The following is a 23,141-nucleotide window of genomic DNA, read 5'->3' on the forward strand; positions in this document are numbered from 1 at the left end:
GATTTCTCTGCAAAACTAAAACTCTAAATCTCCTTCTTGGCATTTCAATGCAACTATGTAAAGGAGTTTGGCCTTTGCTGATGGATGTTTTCCCTCTTTTTCTTGCTGTTGTGCCTCCCTTTCTTCTGTCCATGAGCAGAACTGCCACTTAAAGGCTCTTTGAAGCTGTTTGTGTTTTTATCTGTGTCTTCAAAGTCGTGTTACTGTGTTTTAATGATAAAAAGCTCTTTTCTAAAGAGAACTTTTGTTCCCCTGACTGCTGTTGTGCGTACGGACGTGGGGGGGTTGTCTAAATGTCTAAATGTAACGCGTGGCTGTGAACTATGCACGGTGCCGGTGGGGAGTGGGAGGGAGGCGCAGGGAGACGCGGTCGAGAGAGAAAGGGTAGCCGTAAATTCAGTCAGCAGGGAAAGAGGAGCGCGTCTCCGCTGCTGAAGGGGGAGGCAGGTGAGTGGCGGGCGGGGGGAGCCGCTTCAGTTGTGAAACGGCGAGCAGCTGTGGGACAAACGTGCACCAGTCGCTCCGGCGCTGAGCTGCCGGTGTGGGAGGCAGAGCGATCAGCTGTTTCTAGCAAGCATGAAGCACTCCAACCGAATGGACTTCAAGCTGATGAGTGAGTACGGGAAATGTGGGAGTGCAGTGAGGGATGCTGGGAGTTTAAAGTGTTTGCAAAAGTCTCAACTTTCTCTTTTGTGTAGAGTTTTTTTTTCAAACATCTTGATTGATCGCTTTTTGAGATTATTGATAAAGCGATGTCTATATCTTAGCAAAATGAGTAAAAATGGTATTAACCACAAATTTTTAATAATTCCAGTCACTTTGATTTGTTTTCTCTGACTATTACTATTGAGAGATGAAATTGTTATCTTACAAAACAGAAAATAACAGTTTCTTTCTTGAAATACTTCCTTAAGATTCAGCTTTGGTGTCACCTTGTCGTTATGCATAGAAGAAACTCACGAGACAATCCGAGTTTGTATTCAGAAAATCCGGTTAGTTAGTAACTTTCATCTAAACTTAAACCTCCAGATTGTTTTTAAGTTTTAAAATGTTTGATTTCTTCCAAAAAATCCAGTTTATAAAATCTTACATTTTCAGGAATAAAGTAGTATTTTATTTTTAATCTTGTAAAATCAGATCAAGAAATAAGATACAGAAGCAGACATCAGCTTAATTTAGTTTTGTTGGAGTGATGTAGCTTTAACCCGAGAAGAACCTGGACTGATCACACCTTTTAGAATTGTAGAAATCTTTGTTTTAAGAATTATGAAAACAATTTGAAGAAAAACAAATCTTTATCTGGTTTTTATCATTCAGAAATGACATCTGATTTCTCCACTTTCAGATGAATCTGTTTATTTCTTCTTCTGCTGGATTTGTGTATTATGTTTTCTACAAATGTTTGTGTTTGTGCTGGCTGAGGATTTACAAGTTTCAAGCTGCATTAAAGAAACTTGTTTAAATGTTTGTGTAATCCACAATTTATTGCACGTTGTTGTTTAGTTTATTTTTCCCTTTTTCTACAAACAGATAAAGATGAAGATATTTTATGGCTTGGTTTTTGGACGTTTAGAGAACAAGATGAGGAGGAAAGAGCAGGATACAGGATAGACATTCACTTTGAAAAATGTTTTTTTATTATTATTATTGACAAAAATTGGTTACTTTAAAAAATATTTCCGTAAAAGAGTTTATAAAGATGTTCATTTAGTTTGCAATGTATGTTTAGGTCGACTGAGCATTAGCATTAGCCGTCCTATGGAGAATTCCATTAAACGTTAGCATCAAGCTAGCAGACTTTAGCTATATGTGTTAAATCGATCTATATTTTTAAGAATCAATTATTGATCAATTAAGCGTAAATCCATTCTAACCGATTTTATTAACCCAGCCCTAATAAAAATACACAAAAAGTGCTTACCAGTCCAGTAAACAGGAAATTGAATCATTTTGTTGCTAAATAAATTTTATTTGTCGTTTAAAAATTAGGATACTCAATATGTGTTAAGATTGTTAAAACCAGAGGAAAAATAATAATAATAATAAATATGAAGAAAAACATCCACTGTGTTACAATTTACAAGAGGTTTAATGTTTCCTTGCCACGTTTAGCTGCTTTTTAACCATATATAGGAATCAAACGCAATAGGTGAAGTGTAAATTTCACTACCTTAATTTTTTGCATTTTATGGAAACCTCATAAAAATATGGTGAGCAAAAATATAAAAATTACCTTTTTTTTTCTTTTTACTCTTTGTAGCTCTACCATTTTATTAGTTACATTATAAACCACTAGTATCTTAGAAAATTATCAGTATTGGCAAAATAGAGAACAGAGGGTTGAGCGTCACATTAGGATTGAGTCAAGCAAATTGTAACCTTGAAAATAAGAGTTTTGACCAATAAATTGTTGTAAAAATGCAATGAAGTCACCGGTGTTTATGCTGATCCATTAGCTTTTTCAGGAGTTCTCAGTAGATGCAGTTATCATGACCAGGGGCTGAGAGACTGTGAGCATGTTTGCAGATGACACTGTGATGTCCAACAACCTCTGAAGTAAAAGTTGCTTTAGTCGGGTGTATCAGAAGTTTGGAAAGGATTCAAATGTCAGGTTTAAGCAGTAATGCTCTGTCAGTGATGTGAGAAACAATAAGAGTTTGTCTAGGGTTCAAGAATTACCCAAATGATTAAAACACTGAGCCGATTACAGTCAATCTTGCAGCATTGGGGTTTTTTTCAGTTCTTTTGGACAGTTTTAGCCTTAATTCACTCAACATATTACCCCTCTTTTATCTTTTTCACCACATTTGGTTTAATTTACTTCTATTGTATAAAATGCTAAGCCATTTTTTTTTATTAAACTCTGAAAGAGTTGAAAGAATTATTTGAATTTGTGCTGATAAATACACAGGTTATAACAAAATAGGATTAAATTGAGATGTGGGAAAGATAATTACAACGTTGTTATTACTAATGGGATTAAGAAATTGGAAAATAGTTAAAAGACAACAGAAATATTACACAGATTTTTACATCTGATTTGATTTGATTGCTGCTATATTTAACTATTATACCAACTATTGTACCAACATTTTTAAAGTGATCAGTTCTCATTTTTGTTCCTTTTAATTAAAAAACAGCAGATATTTTACTACCCTACGCTGAAGTTAAGTGTTGGCATTGTTTTTTGTTTGTTTTTCTTTGATTTTTGTAAAAAATATATATCAAAAATATCTTTCAAATGAGGTTCCAGATAAATTAATGAATCAAACTTTGTTTGTATAGCACTTTACAAACCCTTTCAGTGTACCAAAGTGCTTCATAATAAAAGAAGGAAGAAAGTTTAAGAATAGGCAAATTAAAAGAAAAATTATTTTAAAAAACAGCATAAAATTACAAAAGCAGTCTGCAGTTAAATACATGAAAGATAAATAAGAATGCAAAAAGCCACCGAGTTATCATCTCAAAAAGAGTTTTTTAAAGTTTGGATTTCATACGTACTCTTCAACTTTGAGAAACTTTTTGAAAAGAGTGTGCAAACACATACATATTGTTGTTTTTTAATCCTTTCTATTGTCGTAAGTTATTGCTTATATTTGTGCACATATTGTAATTTAAGCCCTAAAACTAAAACATTGAGTCGTAGCACTAAAAAAAAAACTTTTTTTATTTTTAATTTTTTTATGAAAACAACATTTTCAGAACTTCGCTTTATCAATATAATTTATATGTTTCTGTAATTATTGACAGCTGATAAATAAGTACACACAATTATTTATATACATTTTACCATAAAATCAGTTTTTGTGACTCATATGACACGGAAATAACCTTTTTTTGCACATTTATTCCACAGATGCTAATAACACAAACCTATTTCCTGTGATTACAGGAGCTTCTTGTTTCAGACCTAAAAAGGATGTTCAGCTTATTGGCTTTATCTACCAGTAAATCCACAAGCAAACACTCTGAAGTCACATATTCAACACCTTGTTTGTATTCTTTATGTTTACTAGTTCCATAAATTGTGCAAAATCATTCAATTTTTTATTTAGTTCAGGTCTTGACTCATGTCTGTTGCCTAATAAATCTTATAAACAATATAAGCTGCAATTACTCAAAAGCAATCTGGGAATATTTTCCATATTAAGGCTCATTTGTATGTAATAATTCCCTCTGAATATGTTAGGAGTCTTTGTGTCTTGGCGGAAGGTTTTGTTTTCAAGCGTATTTCCCTCTTCAGACGATGAATAAATGAACGAGCAGAACACTTGCATGTTCTTAATATTTACACGAATACTTTAAAGTGGATCTGAACAATTCTTCTGGCAAAATAATCAAACATTAAGCATACATAATCAGTGTAATTTATTTGTTTTCTGAGTTATAAACAGACTTTACAACAAAGATTTATATTAACAGTAAATATTTCTACCTTTAAAGTGAAGTCCAGTCATTGAATTGAATTGAATTTATATAGCCCAATATCAAAACACAGTTGTCTCATTGGACTTCACATTGGTAATTGTACAAAAACAGAAAATATAAACAATACCTGGTTGCTAAACTGGGCATCCCTGCCCTTAGATCCTTCTTCTTGATAAGGTTAAAAAAAAAAAAAAAAACCTCAGGGATGTCCACATAAAGGAGGGATCCTCTCCCAGGATGGACAGGAGATGTACCAGGACTGTTATAGAAGAATTAGCTTTTCTAACTTTACAACTACAGGTTTGAATAGTGTAACAGATGGAACTGGGGGGACAACTGGGGGCGTGAGACAAGCCAGAGGCGAGGTCAACAGCCGAGACGAGCCAGAGGCCAGGTCAACGGCCAAGACGAGCCAGAGGCGAGGTCCACAGCCAAGATGAGCCAGAGGCGAGGTCCACGGCCAAGATGAGCCAGAGGCGAGGTCCACGGCCAAGACGAACCAGAGGTGAGGTCCACAGCCAAGATGAGCCAGAGGCAAAGTCCACGGCCAAGACAAACCAGAGGTGAGGTCCACATCCAAGATGAGCCAGAGGCGAAGTCCACATCCAAGACGAGCCAGAGGCGACGTCCACGGCCAAGATGAGCCAGAGGCAAGGTCCACGGCCAAGACGAACCAGAGGCGAGGTCCACGGCCAAGACGAGCCAGAGGCGAGGTCCACGGCCAAGACGAGCCAGAGGCGAGGTCCACGGCCAAGACGACCTAGAGGTGAGGTCCACGGCCAAGACGACCTAGAGGTGAGGTCCACGGCCAAGACAAGCCAGAAGTGAGGTTCACGGCCAAGACGAGCCAGAGGCGAGGTCCACAGCAAAGAACAGGAGCACAGACGATCCACCTGGAATCCAGAATCTCTCCTGGTCCGACCCGCGAGACGAGCCAAAGGCGTGGTCCACAGCTTGCTCATGCATTCAGTAAAATATTAGGAAAATCAGGTTTTTACCAAATGTAAATCCTAAGTAATTCTTATTTTCTTTTTTTTATTTAAACTTGCTGAACAAACGGATAGGACCCATAGAATCTAAACTTTATTATACACATTATGCAAAGGTGCAAAAATAAGGGAAACACAGGATGAAGAAGTTGGAGAATGAAAAATTACATAAAGAATTGGAGGGTGTAGAATTACAAAGAGATGCAACTTTCAATAAACAGTCTGTGTAAATGAACGTTCCGGGCTTCTCCTTTCAGAACCCCTGCGGTGCAAGTTTTTATGACCATTTTTGTGGCTATTGAATGCGGGTTACAAATTAAACCTTGTCAAACAATCAGGGTCTCATATTTGCTTTTGTCACATGGATTTCGTCCCGTTTAGTTAATGGAAGTGCCAATTGTTTGAACATTGATCATTGAACATTCGTTTAAATTAATAATTGCGATTTGTGCCTGGACGGAATTATATTATAAATCTGAATCCGAATTCTTCCCCTACCCTTCCGGCTTGTCCCTACCCCTCTAATTGTAGGGGTATTTGGAGCGGTAGTGGTGTCCAAAATTGTGTTTTTAAGGGGTTGCTGTAGGGTCTTGTGATTGTGTATTCCTCCTCCTTTTTCATGTTTGTGCTCCCTAAAGCACAGAAGTTTACATTTAAATATGAGTAATGACTTTTTATTTTAGCATGACTTTTCAAAGTTATAAAAACAAGGTTATGTATTTTCCAGCCTGGCGACTATTGATGACGCCATCAAGGGTTAGTAACGTCCAAAGTGGATGACACTATTTTTCCATAACTCTCCGCTTTGGGGATGGCTAAATGTAGGAGTACGGAAGGAATTTAAATTTGGCCAAACTCTTTTATATATATCAGAATAGAGCTGTGAAAGAAAAAGCCTGGAGCAAGAGCAGAGAGATTTGCACCGCTTTGACATTTCTGACCAAGCCTCTTCCAACCGTAGGTGGCGGACATCTGCTAGGAAACAGTAGAAAAAGAAAAAATAGCCCCTCCCTGCTTTTCCAGTGTGAACATCATGGGTTAAACACATTATATTCATCATTATATTTGTCTGAATAACAATTCTTGCTCTGATACCTTTTTTAACACATTCTTGCCAATCCTAATTTTTATATTTACTTTTTTTATTTATTTAATCTGACCAATCAGATGCCTCAATAAAAGTTGGTGGTCTCATGTTGAACGTTCCAAGCTTTTGATTGACAGATTCTCCTGAGCCTGTTTCCTTCCCTTCTTTCTTGTTGATGTTTCTTTTCTTCTCACCTCTCTTCCTCTTATTACAAACGTTTTCTGGTCGTCTTTTCTCTTAATTTTAAGCAAAACAAAATGTAGTCCAATTTTTGCTCAGTGCGGCTTCTCCTCGTCTACTGTATCCCCACTGCTCCCCTCATCCTACTGTATTTCCTTATAATTTCCAATACTTTTATTTCTTTCCTCATATTTTTACTGCACACTGAGAGTTCATTAGAAAAGCTGTGAGTCCGGATCCACAAATCAAACTGTGTAAATAAGCAAGTTTTGTTCCCACGGAGCAGCCACCGCTGTTGCCATGCCTACCTGTTCCACATCTCAAGAGTTACCAGGGACAACCTTTAAGTGTGTGTCTGCATATAAATCCATACTCGGTTTTGTGTCTGCGCGGTCAGAAGATGGGGGTAGATGGGTTTTCCACGTATGACAATTGACAATGAGCAGAGAATCTCTGTGTTTCCTGGTGTCTATTTTTATTTGATGTGCGTGTCCTGGTTTAGGGTGAATGTTGCATAACTCACCAAGAAAATATAACAAACACTTCTTGTCGTCTCACACATTCACAGAACTTTCTTTAAGGGTGTTTTCCTTTTCATAGTGACCTAAAAAGTGCCATATGAAACACTTCAAAGTCACACCGAAGCGATTCTGGCAAAACTCCAGGGAAAAGGCTTTGTTTATATGGGCGTTCATCCCGAAAATGTACAGAATGTCCACCTGGCAGCTCCTGAAGCCGTGTAGAAACTCTCCATTAGTCCTTTGTTAGCAGAGATCAGGACAGTTTTAGATTTGTGTGTGTGTGTGTGTGTAAACAGACAGACTAATGGACTCGACTGAAATCCAAACACAGGAACCTGCAGGTGATCAGAGCTGTTTACTTCCAGAGGGTGAAGTGGGCTTTGTTCCACGGATTCAAGAAGTATTATCGATGGATCTGCTGACTTAACCTGAAAAATAAAAGCGGATTTCATATCGAATCTTACTTTTACGGATAACGGGAAACATAAAAGTCCTCCTAATCTCTGTTGCATTCCTGCTTTATGTACTTGTAATCTTCCTGCTATTTTTATAGACTTTGTCATTTCTTTGCATCTCTTTATCTCCCACCTATTTCTGGTACGACCTGATCCAATCGTGTTAAAAGTTATGTTCTCTCTTTGTGTGTCCTGCTTGTGCAGAGCGTCAGCTTGCCAACAGCATGACCAGCAGTATCTCTCTTCCTCAAAATGTCAGTGGGATCAGTAAGGAGCTAGCAGAGCTGCGACACCTCATCCAGTTCCCCGAGGAGATCGCCTGCATCCTCACTGAGCAGGAGCAGCAGCTTTACCAGCAGGTGAGAGTAAAGTCGCACTCCAGTCGTCTTTTGATCCATTTAAAACCCATTCCAAATCGTCTTTCGTTATGATTATTTCGTTTTTAGCCAAAATTGAAAAACAAAAAAGAAAACGGTTGTTTTCGAGGACATAGTTGGAGCAGAGTGAGCCAACCAGCACTTCCCATCATCCCTTTGTTTACGCTCTCTTCCTCTAGCTTACAGCCTCTCACAACCCCAATCTAACAGTACCAGTGAAACAAAAATGGCGACCAATATCCAAGCTTTGCAGATGTACATTATGAACCAGACGAGGAAAACCAAGATCTTGTCGTCTACAAGTCGATGCATCAAATTGGAAAGGAGAAAGGAGCTTGGGGCCTGTCGACTGTAGATTTGACAACTACAAGCTTTTTCAAAAAGCATTTTAATAGCATATTTAAATGAATACATGCTCAGAAATACAATTTTAATAAGGCTGGGTTGATAAAATGGATTAATTGATCTAAGCGTAATAGATCAATAATCGATCTAGTGTTTAATGCTAAAATCTGCTAGCTTCATGCTAACTTATAATGAGATTTCCCATAGGACGGCTAATGCTAACACTTGGTCAACCTAAACATACACTGATGACTAATTGAACATCTTTATAACCCAGTTTTTTGCTCAGACTTTCTTCTTCTTCTTCTGGAATAAAGTCTAATGCTATAGCGCATCGCCGCCTAGTGGCCAAACTGAATCTATGAAACAATGTATGGTAACATTATTATTTCACCAATACATTTTATAGTATGTGAACGTTATCAGATTAATGTGAACATTGTTAATATATATAAATATATAGATTATTAATGCATTTCTAAACAGATGTGTAAATCAAAATTGAATTGAATCAAATTCAATTGGGAGATTAAAAAAAAAAAAAATCTGAATCTAATCAATACCGGCTATGTAAAAAAAATAGATTAATTGGTATGGAAACTTAAAATTAAAACAAATCCATGAATCAGTTTTCCTTTCAAATAATTTCTTGTATCATTTCAGCTGCTTTCAATAAGTTATTAACGTAGGAAATCATTGTTTGAGTTCTGGAAGTTCTGCCTTTATTCTGTTGAGACCACTTAAGTGTTTTTAAAAACAGATCATAATTAGTAAAAATAATAATAAATCACATTGAATTGTAAAACAACTCAAATCGTAAACTTGTGAATAAACTTCTGTATTTTGGCCGTCACAGCCCGACTTTTTCCCTTTGAAAAGTTCCTCTAATGTTGGTGTTTGTTCCCCTGCAGGTGTTGCCCCTGGACTACCTCTGTTTCCTCACACAAGATCTGGGCAGTCCTGAATGTCAAATTAAACGCCACCCGAACCTGAAAGCGTCTCTGTCAGCACCTAACATGCCAACTCGGAGTCCTCGCAGGAGTAACGCCGTGGAGGACCTGGTGGCTCGCTTCAATGAGGTGAGGCTTCTCTGGATTCTGGTGTTCTGGCGTTGATTTTTTTTTTCTCTTTTATAAAAAAAAAAAAAGGTTTGTCCCTTTGGCTAGACAACCAAAATTGAAGTGATGTAATTTAAATCCCCACATCTGTATGAGAAAGGCTGCAGATCCTTTTTCGGGGGTAGGGTGGGGTCTTGTCCGGGATTGTAGATCTTTTCCAGGATCGAAGACTGCAGAATTTTTTTTTTCTTTTGTTTGTTTTTTTTTTCTGGTGGTGATGGGGTCTCGTCCGGGATTGATTGCAGATCTTTTGATGGACTGAAGACTGCAGTTTTTTTGTTTGTTTTGTTGGTGGGGTCTTGTCCGGGATTGCAGATCTTTTCCGGGACTGAAGACTGCAGATCCTTTTTTTGGAGAGGGGTTGGGGGCTCGTCCGGGATTGTAGATCTTAGGTATGCGAGAAATTATGAGCGTTCAATACTCGTTCTGTAGCAAACTGCGGTTCTGGATCGAAATTTTACAACTGGATTGATCCAATATTGCTTGTTGTTATTTTCGCGCCACAAATGTTAGCTTGAGGCTACAAGCTCACGCAAGGGCACAAACAGACCTCTAGGAAAGGGGCGGGTTGGTCTAGGTCAACAGTCCTGCCCACAACCCAGAATTGTATTTCTAATGAGCTACTAACTGCATAAAATATATCCTAAAAAACAACAAAGGGTTTTTGATTTCGACTAAAAGCTTCATAGTCTTAATTAAAATGGGGATGATTTTATAATAGAAAAAAATATACTTGGAGTGGAACTTTTAGTCAACTTTTTGACTTCCTGTCACCGACCTAATCGGACAGTCAATTTTAAAAGCAGGTTATTAAAACTCAGGATTTCCTCTACCATAATTTTATCATTTTGTAATGGTGATAGTCCTAGAAATTAGGAAACAAGGACTTTTAATCTTTGGCGTAGAGCTGAGACCACAAATAACAACAAGGAAGGGACTGATTGGCAATAATGGAGTCATCTTTAAGTTGCATTCCGCTTGCATCCGCTGGTTTTATTGAAGTGGGATAGAGGGGAGACACACAAATAGTTTCATGAATGTGCAGTCTATCCATATATGGGCACATTGAAGGACGGCTTCAAATGACAACAGGATTCTTCTCTGGAGACACAGATGACATGAGTGTCAGCTGTACTGGAATAGTAGTTTTCCTAAAATCTGCTGTTTTGGGGTTTGATCACTTACATTTTTATTATTTAGATTTCACCTTGTTTTTACAATCTATAAGTTTTTTTTTTTGTCTATTTTTTAAATTTATTTTAAGATATTGCACTATTAGAGTAAGTTTCAGACATGACTTCACACAGAACAGTTGACCCGAGTACAATGAGCTGTCTCTTCTCTCCTCTATTATGGGATGTGCACACAAATGAGGCCTGAAGTGGGACAAGCAAAAGGCAGTTGGGTGGGAGAAAACAACATTTGTGGCTCTGTTGGGTTTGTCCAATGGACAAATCAAAAAATACACTCCTAAATCTGAGCAAATTTAAGCTTGAATAAAATCAGAACTGGTATTAAAAAAAAAGACACCCCCCCCCACCACCGTTTGTCATGAATCCAAAGAAAACCAGTATAAACTAAAAAGATCTTTATAAAACAACGGCCAACACGGTTCACATAAATGCAAAAAACTCAGCACAATTGTGGAGGCGCATCGACAAAAGGCAACGCACAACGACAAAAGATGACAACAGGACAACAAAAGCTGAAGCACAACAGCCAACACATCTCACGTAAATGCAAAAGACAATACAACAACAAAAGCCAAAGCAGGACGACAAAAGAGGAAGCATGACGACAAAAGCTAACAACACAACAACAAAAGCAGACAAGACAACGATAAAAGCTGAAGCACAACGGCCAACACATCTCACGTAAATGCAAAAGACACAATACAACGACAAAAGCCAAAGCACGTCGACAAAAGCCGACAAGACAACAACAAAAGCAGACAAGACAACGATAAAAGCTGAAGCACAACGGCCGACACATCTCATATAAATGCAAAAGACAACACAACGACAAAAGCAGAAGCAGGACAACAAAAGCCAAAGCAGGATGACAAAAGCCGAAGCACGACGACAAAAACCAACAACACAATGACACAGCTTTCATAAATGCAAAAGACACAACACAACAACAAAAGCAGACAACACAACGATAAAACCTGAAGCACAACGGCCGACACATCTCATGTAAATGCAAAAGACACAATACAACGACAAAAGCCAAAGCAGGTCGACAAAAGCTGACAACACAACGACAAAAGCCAACAAGACAACGATAAAAGCTGAAGCACAACGGCCGACACATCTCATATAAATGCAAAAGACAACACAACGACAAAGGCGGAAGCAGGACAACAAAAGCCAAAGCAGGACGACAAAAACCGACAACGCAATGACACAGCTTTCATAAATGCAAAAGACACAACACAACAACAAAAGTGGAAGCAGGACGACAAAAGCCGACGCAAGATGACAAAAGCCAAAGCACAACGACAAAACCTGAAAACACAATGACACGGCTTTCATAAATACAAAAGGACACAACACAACAACAAAAGTGGAGGCGCAGTGACGACAAAAGTGGAAGCACGGCGACAAAAGCCAAAGAACAACAACAAAAGCTGACAACACAACAACAAAAGCGGAAGCACAACGACAAAAGCCAAAGAACAACAACAAAAGCGGAAGCACAATGACAAAAGTCAAAGAACAACAACAAAAGCTGACAACACAATGACAAAAGCCAAAGAACAACAACAAAAGCTGACAACACAACGACAAAAGCTGAAGCACAGCAACAAAAGCCAAAGACCAACAACAAAAGCTGACAACACAACGACAAAAGCGGAAGCACAGTGACAAAAGCCAAAGAACAACAACAAAAGCGGAAGCACAACGACAAAAGCCAAAGAACAACAACAAAAGCTGACAACACAACGACAAAAGCGGAAGCACAACGACAAAAGAAAAAGAACAACAACAAAAGCAGAAGCACAACAACAAAAGCCAAAGAACAACAACAAAAGCTGACAACACAACGACAAAAGCGGAAGCACAACGACAAAAGACACAACACGGCAAATCTAAATGAGCCAACGTTATAGAGCTACCGGCCATACACAACTTTGCTTAGCTATAGACAAAAAGTGTTAGACACATGTGTCACTATGTGGACAGAAGACTAAATCAACAACTCCACACGAACATAAGCCGCAAACAAATCTCGTACGAACCTCCAAAGGCGAGCAGATAGCTTGAAACTGAATGAAAAACGTCTGTTATTATTTCTGTTGTGTTATGGCTGTTGTCGTCGTGCTTTGACTTTTGTTGTTGTTCTTCAGCTTTTGTTGTGTTGTGTCTTCTGTGAGGCGTGTCAGCCACCATATTATAACCAGACTGTAAAGTCAACTCTAGTTATTAGTTAAAAAGTCCAATTTTGTTGATAAATCAGTTTTTCTTGTTATCACAAAAGTCAATGGAAAGTCTCCCACTTTTACAACCTGTCTCTAGTGGTCTTTTGAGGAACTACAACTTTTGATTTGGTAAAATTATTAAACAGAAGGAGGGGGGGTGAAAGTCAAAACAGAATCCTGTGTATTTTCTAGCCATGTAGATGACTCAGTTATTGATTACTGAAGGTTAAAGGGGGAAATGAAGACCTCTCTACACTTTTCTCCAGTGTTTAGCTTCGACAGGAGCGCTATGTCCGGACTCAGTTGTTCTCAAATGACCTCGGTTATGTAATTCCAGGAGGAACTGACCCCTAAGTTCAGCTTATAACCAACAGAGACAGACAGACAGAAGGAAGGGAGGACAGGTGGGCGCAGACTTCAAAAGGGGGATAAGCCTCTGTGTGTGTGGCAACGTTTTTCATCTGCTGACAAGTCTCGTACAGACGCTGCTGTTTGTTTTTTTAAGACTTGATCACTCTTCTGATTTCCTGTTGAATGTCATTTGCCACTTTTTCGTGCATTACAGACTCAACCCCCCCATATCCGGTCCATTATCTACCGCGCGCAACACACACACTTTTTCTATCTGGAATATCAGAGGAGATGCCAACTCAGTGTGATCCCTTGATCTGTGCTAGTTCAAAAAGCTACTTTACAGATAGCCAGGATGCTTTAGATGGTGATTGTAACTTAACCCCCCTGCTGACATTGTGTGGGGGGGGCATTATATCATAAAGCTAGAAGGGACTGTCATGCACGGCACGCACATCCTGCTCACACTCCAGAGCTGGAGGCTCGCTTGATGGTTGAAGTAATAACTAATAAATTAGGAAAATAAGGAAAATAAACAATATAGTATCCCCTACCCACATTGCTGCCTGCATCGATTTTAGGTTATTTAATCGGATTGTTCGAAATGAACCAGAATCGACTATGAATTGTATCGTCAACCATGACTTATGATAAGAACTGAATCGTTGTCGAACCATTTATCCCAATTTATGCCGTTTTTTGCAATAACCCCAGGCTGATAGTAGGGCTGCCACAAACGATTATTTTAGTAGTCGACTAATCGCCGATTATTTTTTCCGATTAGTCGACTAATCGGGTCATGCGCAAACTGGATGTAAAACACACATCTTAACCATCATTAACTAACTAAAAACTAGATATATTCACACTATCAAGATGCTAGTGCTGATAACTGAAGATGCTGAAATTGATATTTTAGCTGATAGCCAGCTAAAATATTAGCTAAATGCCAAATTAGTCTAAAAAAAGCCAAAGTTAGCCAAAACAGCTAGCATTGAGCTGAAATATTTGTTAAATTCCAAAATAGCCATATATATATATATATATATATATATATCCTAAATTATGTAAAACAGCTAGCATGGAGCTGAAATATTAGCTAAATTCCAAAACAGCCTAAAATATTTAAGAAAAAGCTTAAGTTAGCCAAAACAGTTAGGATGCAGCTGAAATATTAGCTAAACTCCAATTAAACAAAAAAAAAAACCTGAAAAAAAAATCCTAAATTAGCCAAAACAGCTAGCATGGAGCTGAAATATTAGCTGAACTCCAAGATAGCTTAAAAACCTTAATGAAAATGACAAAAAATACCAAAATAGTCCAAAAAGCTAGCACAATGCCAATATAACTTTCAAGTTTACTACATTACTCCATATAATAAAAAGTAAGGACTAATCATCTATTAAGTTAGTTGTCGACTATTTTAATAGATGATTAGATGTCGATTAGTAGACTAATCTTGGCAGCCCTAGCTGATACCGATCAAAATATATTTTCAACTAATATTTTTATTCTTGTTTGTAAATCTGTTTAGGGATGTTGTGTTTTTGTCCCAACATGTTTGTGTATTTATGTACGAGTTCATGACTTATTTTAGTTCCTGAGGTCAGGTTGCGGTGGGCTTTACAGATTCTTACATAAGCTCGTATTAGATGTCCGGATTGGGGAGGGGGGGTCTGTCCCACCTGTAAGTGGGTTAGTGACATTCAGCGTGAGGCGTGTTTTAGTGTGTGTGCGGCCGCATTTAATACGTGGAGACAATGACATGAAAGAACGGAGAGCTTTAGCGCTGGGTCAGAGAGTGGACACGTTTGTGTCGGTCAAAAAGGAAGCTGACATGGATACAAATCTGGTCTCTGAGTGCGGTGTACTGCACATATTTGAGGGTAGAACAGCTGATCATATCTGACCTCATGTGACAAGAATTTAGAAGCCAGATCATACAGTACGAACGTTTGCAGATAAATCTCATAAGTTCACACTTGCCTATTACCTCACTGTTTTATTGTTAGTAATGTGACTAAATCTTTTTTTATTTTTGCTGAAAGGCTTTTGCGTCTCTGCATGTATCAAACTGCTTCCTATTATTGCATCTCAAGCTTTTCAAGTCTAGTGGTTTCCCACATGATGTCGTCATGGTTGTTTGCAAATATTGCGCCCCCTTTTGTGATTCTTTGCGCACTCGTTCGGACCTCCTAAGTTCTTTACCAGGGAAGACTCCATGGATCGTAATGGCGCACGTGCATCTTATCCTATGTCACATGATGGTGATCTGATAATCTGGACCAATCGTAATCATAAAGTCTTTCGTTTGAGCAGATATTGTTCTGTCTAACTGTTTATATTTTGCCTGATGTTATTTAAGTTTGACCAGCACAAAAACTGATGCAAATTACTGTTGTTCCAGTTGTTGTTTTACGGGATATTTGTTGTTTTAAGGGGTAATTGTTACTGTTAAGTGTGGCTATTAAGTCGTGTATTTTCAGCTTTCAAAATAAGAGCGGCCAAGAAAAAGTTCATCACTGACCGTACATATTTTAGAAATTACGTGCGTATAGTCACTTACTAATATTTTTTCAATGGTTTCTAATTTGTTTATCGTTTTTTACCTTTTTTTTTCCCGCAGATCAGACACGGTTATGAGTGAAAGCAAAGGGGAGAAACATTAGAAAATAAAGCAACAGTATTTAGTTTAACTTTATTGTAAGATACTAAAATTGAGCAACTTAACTGGGCTGAAAACATATTTTTCAACTCTACATTTCACTGTAGAAAGCTAGCGTTAGCATAAGTTAGCATAGGTCAGAAGAATAGAAATCTACGATTATGTCTGAATTCCCACCCTAACTACTAAAAAAATATATATAGTTTAGGACTATGTAGAGCTCTGGATTTTAAAAAGGCAAATTTGGACACTATGCTCACTACTTTTTTAATTTTTTTAAACTGTAAGTATGACGTCACTGATTTAACAAATTGAAAATCAAATAAATAAGAGCTATTTACTGTATGACGATTATTTATGAATCCACTGTGTTCTGATGATCAAATGTAGATGGTTTACTGATAAATTAAATTTAAACACGTGTTTTTCTGCAAAAAACGTCAGAACGCAATGCATTATGGTATATATTTGCCAATGTGGTGAGCATCGATTCACACTGGTTTTTCGCAAAGAATTCTGGGAAATTTCTAGGGCACTGGATTTTGAAATTGTAGATACAGACACACTATATAGTGAGTAGTGAAGCCGAAATTACCTTCATAACCACACAAGTAGCATTTAATGAAGTACTTATGACCTTCGTCTAACTTTGACCGAGTTGTCAGAGAAATGATCCACGACTTGTTTAACATCGTCCATTGTGGGTTCAGTGTTTGTCCAAGTAAACTCTAAACCAGATGTTTCACACTCACTAATTTGAGTCAAGAAAGAGTTTGACACGTTTGATTTTTGAACCTTTCAGGTGAGTTCTTGGGTGACATGGCTGGTCCTGACGGCGGGCACCATGGAGGAGAAGAGGGAAGTTTTTTCATACCTGGTCCATGTGGCTAAGTGCTGTTGGAACATGGGAAACTACAACGGCGTCATGGAGTTCCTGGCTGGACTCAGGTTTGGAACTGAGAAAACATCATGACTTGTTGTTGGTGTCATTCAAAAAATAAAAACTAGAAAAGACTTCTTGACTTGCAGGTCCCGCAAGGTTCTGAAAATGTGGCAGTTCATGGACCAGTCAGACATCGAAACCATAAGAAGTTTAAAAGACGCCATGGCTCAGCACGAGTCATCATCGGAGTACAAGAAAGTTATGACCAGAGCGCTCAATATCCCAGGATGCAAGGTGATTAGGAGGATTTTGGACGATAAATAAAGGCTGTGCGGTGACGGTGGTTCGTGGTTCGAATCCCGGCTGCAACCTTTCTGTGTAGAGTTTGCATGTTCCCCCTGTGTGAGTGTGTAGGTTTTTACAGAAACCTATAATAAGATTTCCTATAGGACAGCTAATGCTAACGCTCTGTCAACCTAAACATAGGACCTGAAATGGGCGGGGCCAAAGTCTCCCCATGCTGCTTTATTCTGTTGCACCGACTAGCAGAAAAATAGATGCATTAACTAGGACTGGGTTGATGAAATTGATTTTTCATTTGAATCGATTTAAGCTTAATAAATCAATAATCAGTTCATAAAAACATAAGGCTAAAGTCTGCTAGCTTGATGTTAGCCCGTATGACGGCTAATGCTAATGCTTGGTCGACCTAAACATACATTACTGACTAAATTAACATCTTTATAAATTCACAGGGATGAATTTTCCAAACTCTTATAAGGAAATATTTTTTAAAGTAGTCAATTGTGGTCTAAAACACAGTTTTTTTCCTCCTCCTTTCTTCTTCTTCTGGAATAAGATGTAATACTATAGCGTGATCGCCACCTAGTGGCCAAACTGAAACGCCCTCCAGGAGAGGCAGAACAATTGGAGCTTCTCTATGATTTCACTAATACGTTTTATATTATGTGAACTGTATCAGATTATTATGAATTTAAAACATATTTAGATCATTAATGTATTTCAACAAATATGTCTAAAAGTGTAAATTGTTTAAACTTATAATTGAATAGAGTGGATCGAAAGAATCTGAAAAAAAGAAATCGGAAATTAATTGATTTAGAATCTGGCGGTTCCCAACCCTGAAATATTGTCTCAGGTACTATCTTGGAAAATATCGGGATATGTATCGTATCTCTAGACTCTTGCCATTAGATACCCCTAATATAGTGGGATGAGAAATTGGATAGATGTTCAATAAATAACTTCAGTTTTATAATTCTCTCCTCCACTCAGGTGGTGCCTTTCTGTGGCGTCTTTCTCAAAGAGCTAAGCGACGCGTTGGACGGCACAGCAAGCATCATCAGCCTCAAACAATCTCCAGATAAAACTGATGACTCAGTAGAGGTAATAGAAAAAAGTCAACAAATACAAGTATTGTACAACTTTCCAAAATTCATGTGTTGTGTTGTTGCTTCCAGTTTATGTCAGACTACAGCGGTCAGCACCATTTCTTGACTCGGTCGGGTCCAGACGGGCTTCATGTGCCGGACAAAGAGGCGACTGTTAGCAATATCCTGCAGATTATCAGGTAGGAGAAATATTCAATGAAGTGGCAGAGTTTGTCTCTGATCTAGAACTGCCACTATTAGTCGACTAATCAACTATTAAAATGGTTGACCACTAATTCAATTGTCGATTAATTGGTACTTTATATTTACTATCATGGAGTCGGAGTGTAGTAAAGTAGAACAAAGTTGAGAGTGTTCAGTACTAAAAAATGTTTTATATTTGAGTCAGTGAAAGCATCTTTTGTGAAAAATAATTCCTTGTTTCCGATGCAACGTTATTTGATTTACCGTACTTTTTGGAGAAAAGTGTGACGTTTCAGAACAAATCTGCCAAACTCAGCGTAGCTAAAAAAACAAATAAATACAAATCTTTTGATCCGTATAAAAAAACTATCAAAGTTTAAGAAGAAAACAATCTGATTATCTTCCATGTTTGTTTTGGACGACACTTCTGCCGCTGGCAGTAGGAAATACTTCGGATGCAGCACCCTCTAGTGGTTGTTTCAGGAAACAATCGCTAAAAGACATCCGGTGTTAACTGGAAAAAATACAAAATATATGAGCCTATTTAAGTCAAAAAAAGAAAAAAAAACACAAATAAGTCGCTCCTGAGTACAAGTCTCACCGCTAGCAAAACTTTGAAAAAAATTGTGACTTATACTCTAGAAAATACGGTAATTTTGTTTTAATACCAGAAATTAACGAAGTAAATAGGCTGCACAATTCATTAAAAGTTTAATAAACTATCCTCTTAATTGTCTTTATTTTTAGTTAATTTAAAACTAATGATAGTTCAGATGTGTGCTTTACATCCACTTTGCGGATGACTCAATTAGTCGACTTATCGGAAAAAACAATCTGTTATTAATCGACTATTAAAATAATCGTTTGTGGCAGCCCTACTCTGACCCTTTAGCCTTTTCTTTGACTTCAGGTCCTGCAATCGCAGCTTGGAGGCAGAAGATCCCGACGACACATCCAGCAGTCCTTCTCCTTCTGGATCGACCCTCGCGTTCAGAAGCAACTCCTTGAAGGACCGCTATCGCAATCAGTCAGTTCTCTATTTTTATTACACTCTGTAATAAAGCCTCTCGATGAGGGATTTGTTAAAACGGTGAATGGTCACACTCCATAGATTGTATTGTTTTGCGGCGTGACCCATTCTCCTCAAAGTCTGTTCCCAAAGCGAATTCCCATTCATTCGCAGACAATGAGTCATGGGGAAAGAAAAAATGTCGCATACAGATTTATATCAGAACTTTGAATGCTGCCATGCTGGGAGTGATTGGCATGGCTTTTCACCTCTGTCTGAAAACACAGCTCATGCTCCGCATAGTTGGCCTGAAGGAGAAGTTATTTGTACGCGAGGAACTGAAACATTTGTTTAGAGGAGGTCGATTCTCAGCCTCTCCAGGTGTTCAAACCCCTAAAAAAATATATATAATTTGCTTCTTCCACTGAGTTTAGGAGCAAAAGTTGAGGCCAGCTGCTGGATAGTAAATTAAAACGGTTCCGAAGAGTGAAGACGTCCCTAATCGCCTCAAAGAATTTTATATTCCACTCCCTGTCACTCTGGAATCGCTTTTGTTGTTTTCAGTACACCGTCGCTCCGCGTCAGAGGAGCCGTTCCACAAGTGGAAACGTTCAAGACAGCCACTTATCTTCCCCAGTTGTGGATGCGCCAGCAACATTTTCAAATTCCAATCCGAGGTCAGGAGTAATGCCGGGAGAAATGACTAAAGCACCAGTGGCCACATTTGCAACTGCAGAGCGCCGTAGACGGCGCAGAAACAGAGAACGACTTGTTAGGAGAAAGAGTTCAGGGAGAGTTCAGAAATGATGGACTGCAACCACAGAAGTGAGGTATCATTCAGTCAGTGAGTCAAACATTACCTTTCTCTTTCTATTTGAAAAGTTAGCATGAGGCTAACTCTTCCAACGGCGACTGAAATGATGCAAAGTAGAAAAATCTTAAAAGGAAAATGTTCTTATGATGATGTATGAAGAAAATGAATCTCTAAATTGTGTTTCTGGGTATCTATATTTAAACTGTTCATCACAAGCAGACAAAAAAAGATAGTATGTGTGACCATTGACTGTACACAGAGAACTGGACAGAGCAGTTGTGACATCACCCATAGATAATCCCCTACCTTTGGCTTCCGTGATATGGTTGTTACCATGTGGAAACCGTGATTGGTCCAAGTTGGACTAAGCCAATGAAATATATTGCTAGCGATGCTACGCTAGCTTGTTGCTATTGTCTAAAATACTTAAAGAGCGACGCCATTTTGGACAGTTCGAATACAAACACAACAGTCATACAAGGTCAGCCAAAATGTTCACTATTAAGAGTAAACTCACTCAGATCTTCCTCAAATATTTTCTATACGTTCTTCTTTATCAGCTGATAATTTACTTGTGAAAATTAACATTCTTGTGTTTTCAGCAGTAAACGGGCGTCTCAACATATCCAATATGGCGTCCAACTTTGCATATCCAATAAGCTAGCATGGTGACGCTAGCCTAAACAGAACTTGTTAGTCACGTTTCTATGGCAACTACTGTCGCCAGTCATGATTAAGCTTGTTTGAAGACCAGACCTCTTCCACTGAAGGGAGAATCAGGCTCTAATAATTTGCAATAAAGAAAAATATCTAAGAAAAAAAAGGATTAGCAAGAATATGTTTAGAAATAGGTAAATACTGAGTAATAGCTGTTTATTTTTCAGTAGAAGTCATCGGGATTTTAGCTTCTTGGAGTCAGGAGGTATTTCCTATCTGGAACGCGAAGAGGGCGGAGTCACTCAGTCCAGTTCTCTATGTGCAGTCAATGTTTTTGACACAAACTCCCTGTTTTGAGCTCTCAGTAATAATGAGGGGAAGTCAGAAGTGAATTTCTAATGAACCCCTGCTGCTCTACAGTTAGTTATTTACAACATAACATGATCATAATTAAGACACTTTGAAAATGGATCAAAAGATGATTGGAGTGGGTCTTGAAGATGGAAGAAAGTGGCTCCATCCTGATGTAAAATTCCAGACATTTTTAAAACTATATTTAAGTTTGTCAGCTTTAGAATAAACCGAGAAAAACTCGAGAAAACTGGTGATCTTGTGTTTAGTTTAGTCCAGTACATGTCTGTCTGTTGAAGAAGAATCTCTATAAGTTTGTGTTAAAATCTCTGAAATAGAAACAAATAGAAGTACGTTTGGATAGATAAGATATCTCCTGATTGTTCTAAAATGAATGTATTTAGTTGAATTCTTTTGTTTGTAATGCAACATTCAGGCTGTTATTGAGATGAAGTGCTGTTCACAGAAAACTCTGTTGCGGAGGAAAAAAAAGATAACGGGTTTGTTTCCTGTGAGGACAGGAAGGAAGGGAGCTCTGGTGTTTTTCAGAGCTCTGTTGGCAGGTCGTTCATAACAAGCTGGAGTTTAGACAGCAGAGAAACAGGTTTAATGCTAGTGTTTGTGTGTTTTTCCACTATTTAGTTCATTTACATTTGCTTTGTTGTGCCCCCTCTGTAGTGTGACTCACTGAAAGCAGTGATTCATTCCTCTTTGGGTTTTTTATCGCTCACACTCTCACACGTGGTGATTTGTCGTCCTTTCCTCTCATGGTTTCTTGTTTTTGACTCTTCCCTCTGGTTTAGGACGGCTCCAGACACAAGCTGTGTTCTGTAAGTGGTTAAACTGCAGGAGTTTGACTGTGTGGAGCTTCAGTTTGCAAAGACACGATGATTAATTACGTAGGAAATGCATGTTGGATTGATGCTTGTTTAACCACATCCTAGCAGGTGGAGCATGTGTTTGTTTGACTCAGATGCTTCAATCAAACCAAATTTCCAAATGAACTCCTTTTTTTTTTCTTAAACAGATTCACAGTTGGGGACCTGTCGGACTCGGATGGCGACCTGTCAGTGGAACCAGTGGTGAAGGAGGTGGAGTTTCAGGGGACGGAGGAGACCCACAAGGCTTTCAGCCACGGCACAGAGCTCATCCCCTGGTAAAGAAAAGCCTTAAAAAAAATCCCATCTGTGCTGTTGCGAGTGATTTTTTTTTTCACTAACTGTGTTTTTTCTAGGTATGTTTTGTCCTTACAACCAGATGTTCACCAGTTCCTGCTGCAGGGAGCTACAGTCATCCATTATGACCAGGACAGCCACGGCACGGCCCGCTGTCTGCTGCGACTGCAGCCGGATAATACCACACTCACCTGGGGTAAATTTCATCCCTACGGATTTCACTTATTTGTCATTTTGTTGCATTAAAACCAAACCTATGAAATTGTGCACATTGGAGTTGCGCTAATAAATTTGCCCTATTGGAAGCGCCAAAACTAAAAAAAAAAAGTTTTTAGCTTATAAATTTTGGAGTTGTGACACTTAACTGTGGAACCTCTTTGGAATTATTTTCTTATAACATTGTTTATAATTTAGTGGAAGTTTGGCTGTTTTTTTTTTTTTTCTTTTTTGTCACTTTCTCTTTGCTTTGTTTTTGGATTTTATTTTTTGTACTTTATCTGTAGACTTTTGATATTTTTGTAAAATGTTAAAACATTTTGCCAACAATTTTGAGGATTTTTGCAGTGTAAAAATGACAGCAAATACTACTTGGAATGGAATTTTTTAACAATTTAATTTTTAATTAAAAGGAAAAAAATGCTCAAGTTTTAGTATCATGTATTGTTAAAAAAATCTATTACAGCAAATTCTAGAAGAGCAAAAAGGCCCCAGACTTAAAAT

General features: G+C 38.1%; 1 protein-coding gene across 5 annotated transcripts in view; it reads left to right on the top strand.

Moving 5' to 3' along the window:
* The window catches only part of plce1 (phospholipase C, epsilon 1), a 98,170-nt gene that overhangs the window by 45,610 nt on the left and 29,419 nt on the right, over positions 1 to 23,141 (top strand). For 4 of the 5 annotated variants that reach the window (XM_036217099.1, XM_036217100.1, XM_024284681.2 and 1 more), the window contains 9 exons: positions 7,865 to 8,019; positions 9,294 to 9,461; positions 16,740 to 16,885; positions 16,967 to 17,114; positions 18,117 to 18,227; positions 18,302 to 18,411; positions 19,326 to 19,442; positions 22,274 to 22,402; positions 22,481 to 22,617. In XM_036217099.1, the coding sequence (XP_036072992.1) occupies positions 7,865 to 8,019; positions 9,294 to 9,461; positions 16,740 to 16,885; positions 16,967 to 17,114; positions 18,117 to 18,227; positions 18,302 to 18,411; positions 19,326 to 19,442; positions 22,274 to 22,402; positions 22,481 to 22,617 (1,221 nt within the window). Of the gene's footprint in view, positions 1 to 260; positions 614 to 7,864; positions 8,020 to 9,293; positions 9,462 to 16,739; positions 16,886 to 16,966; positions 17,115 to 18,116; positions 18,228 to 18,301; positions 18,412 to 19,325; positions 19,443 to 22,273; positions 22,403 to 22,480; positions 22,618 to 23,141 lie in introns of those variants that run through there. The other variant, XM_036217101.1, reaches the window with a different exon arrangement.

Source organism: Oryzias melastigma, linkage group LG19 (assembly GCF_002922805.2).
Source record: "Oryzias melastigma strain HK-1 linkage group LG19, ASM292280v2, whole genome shotgun sequence".
NCBI classification, from domain to species: Eukaryota; Metazoa; Chordata; class Actinopteri; order Beloniformes; family Adrianichthyidae; genus Oryzias; species Oryzias melastigma.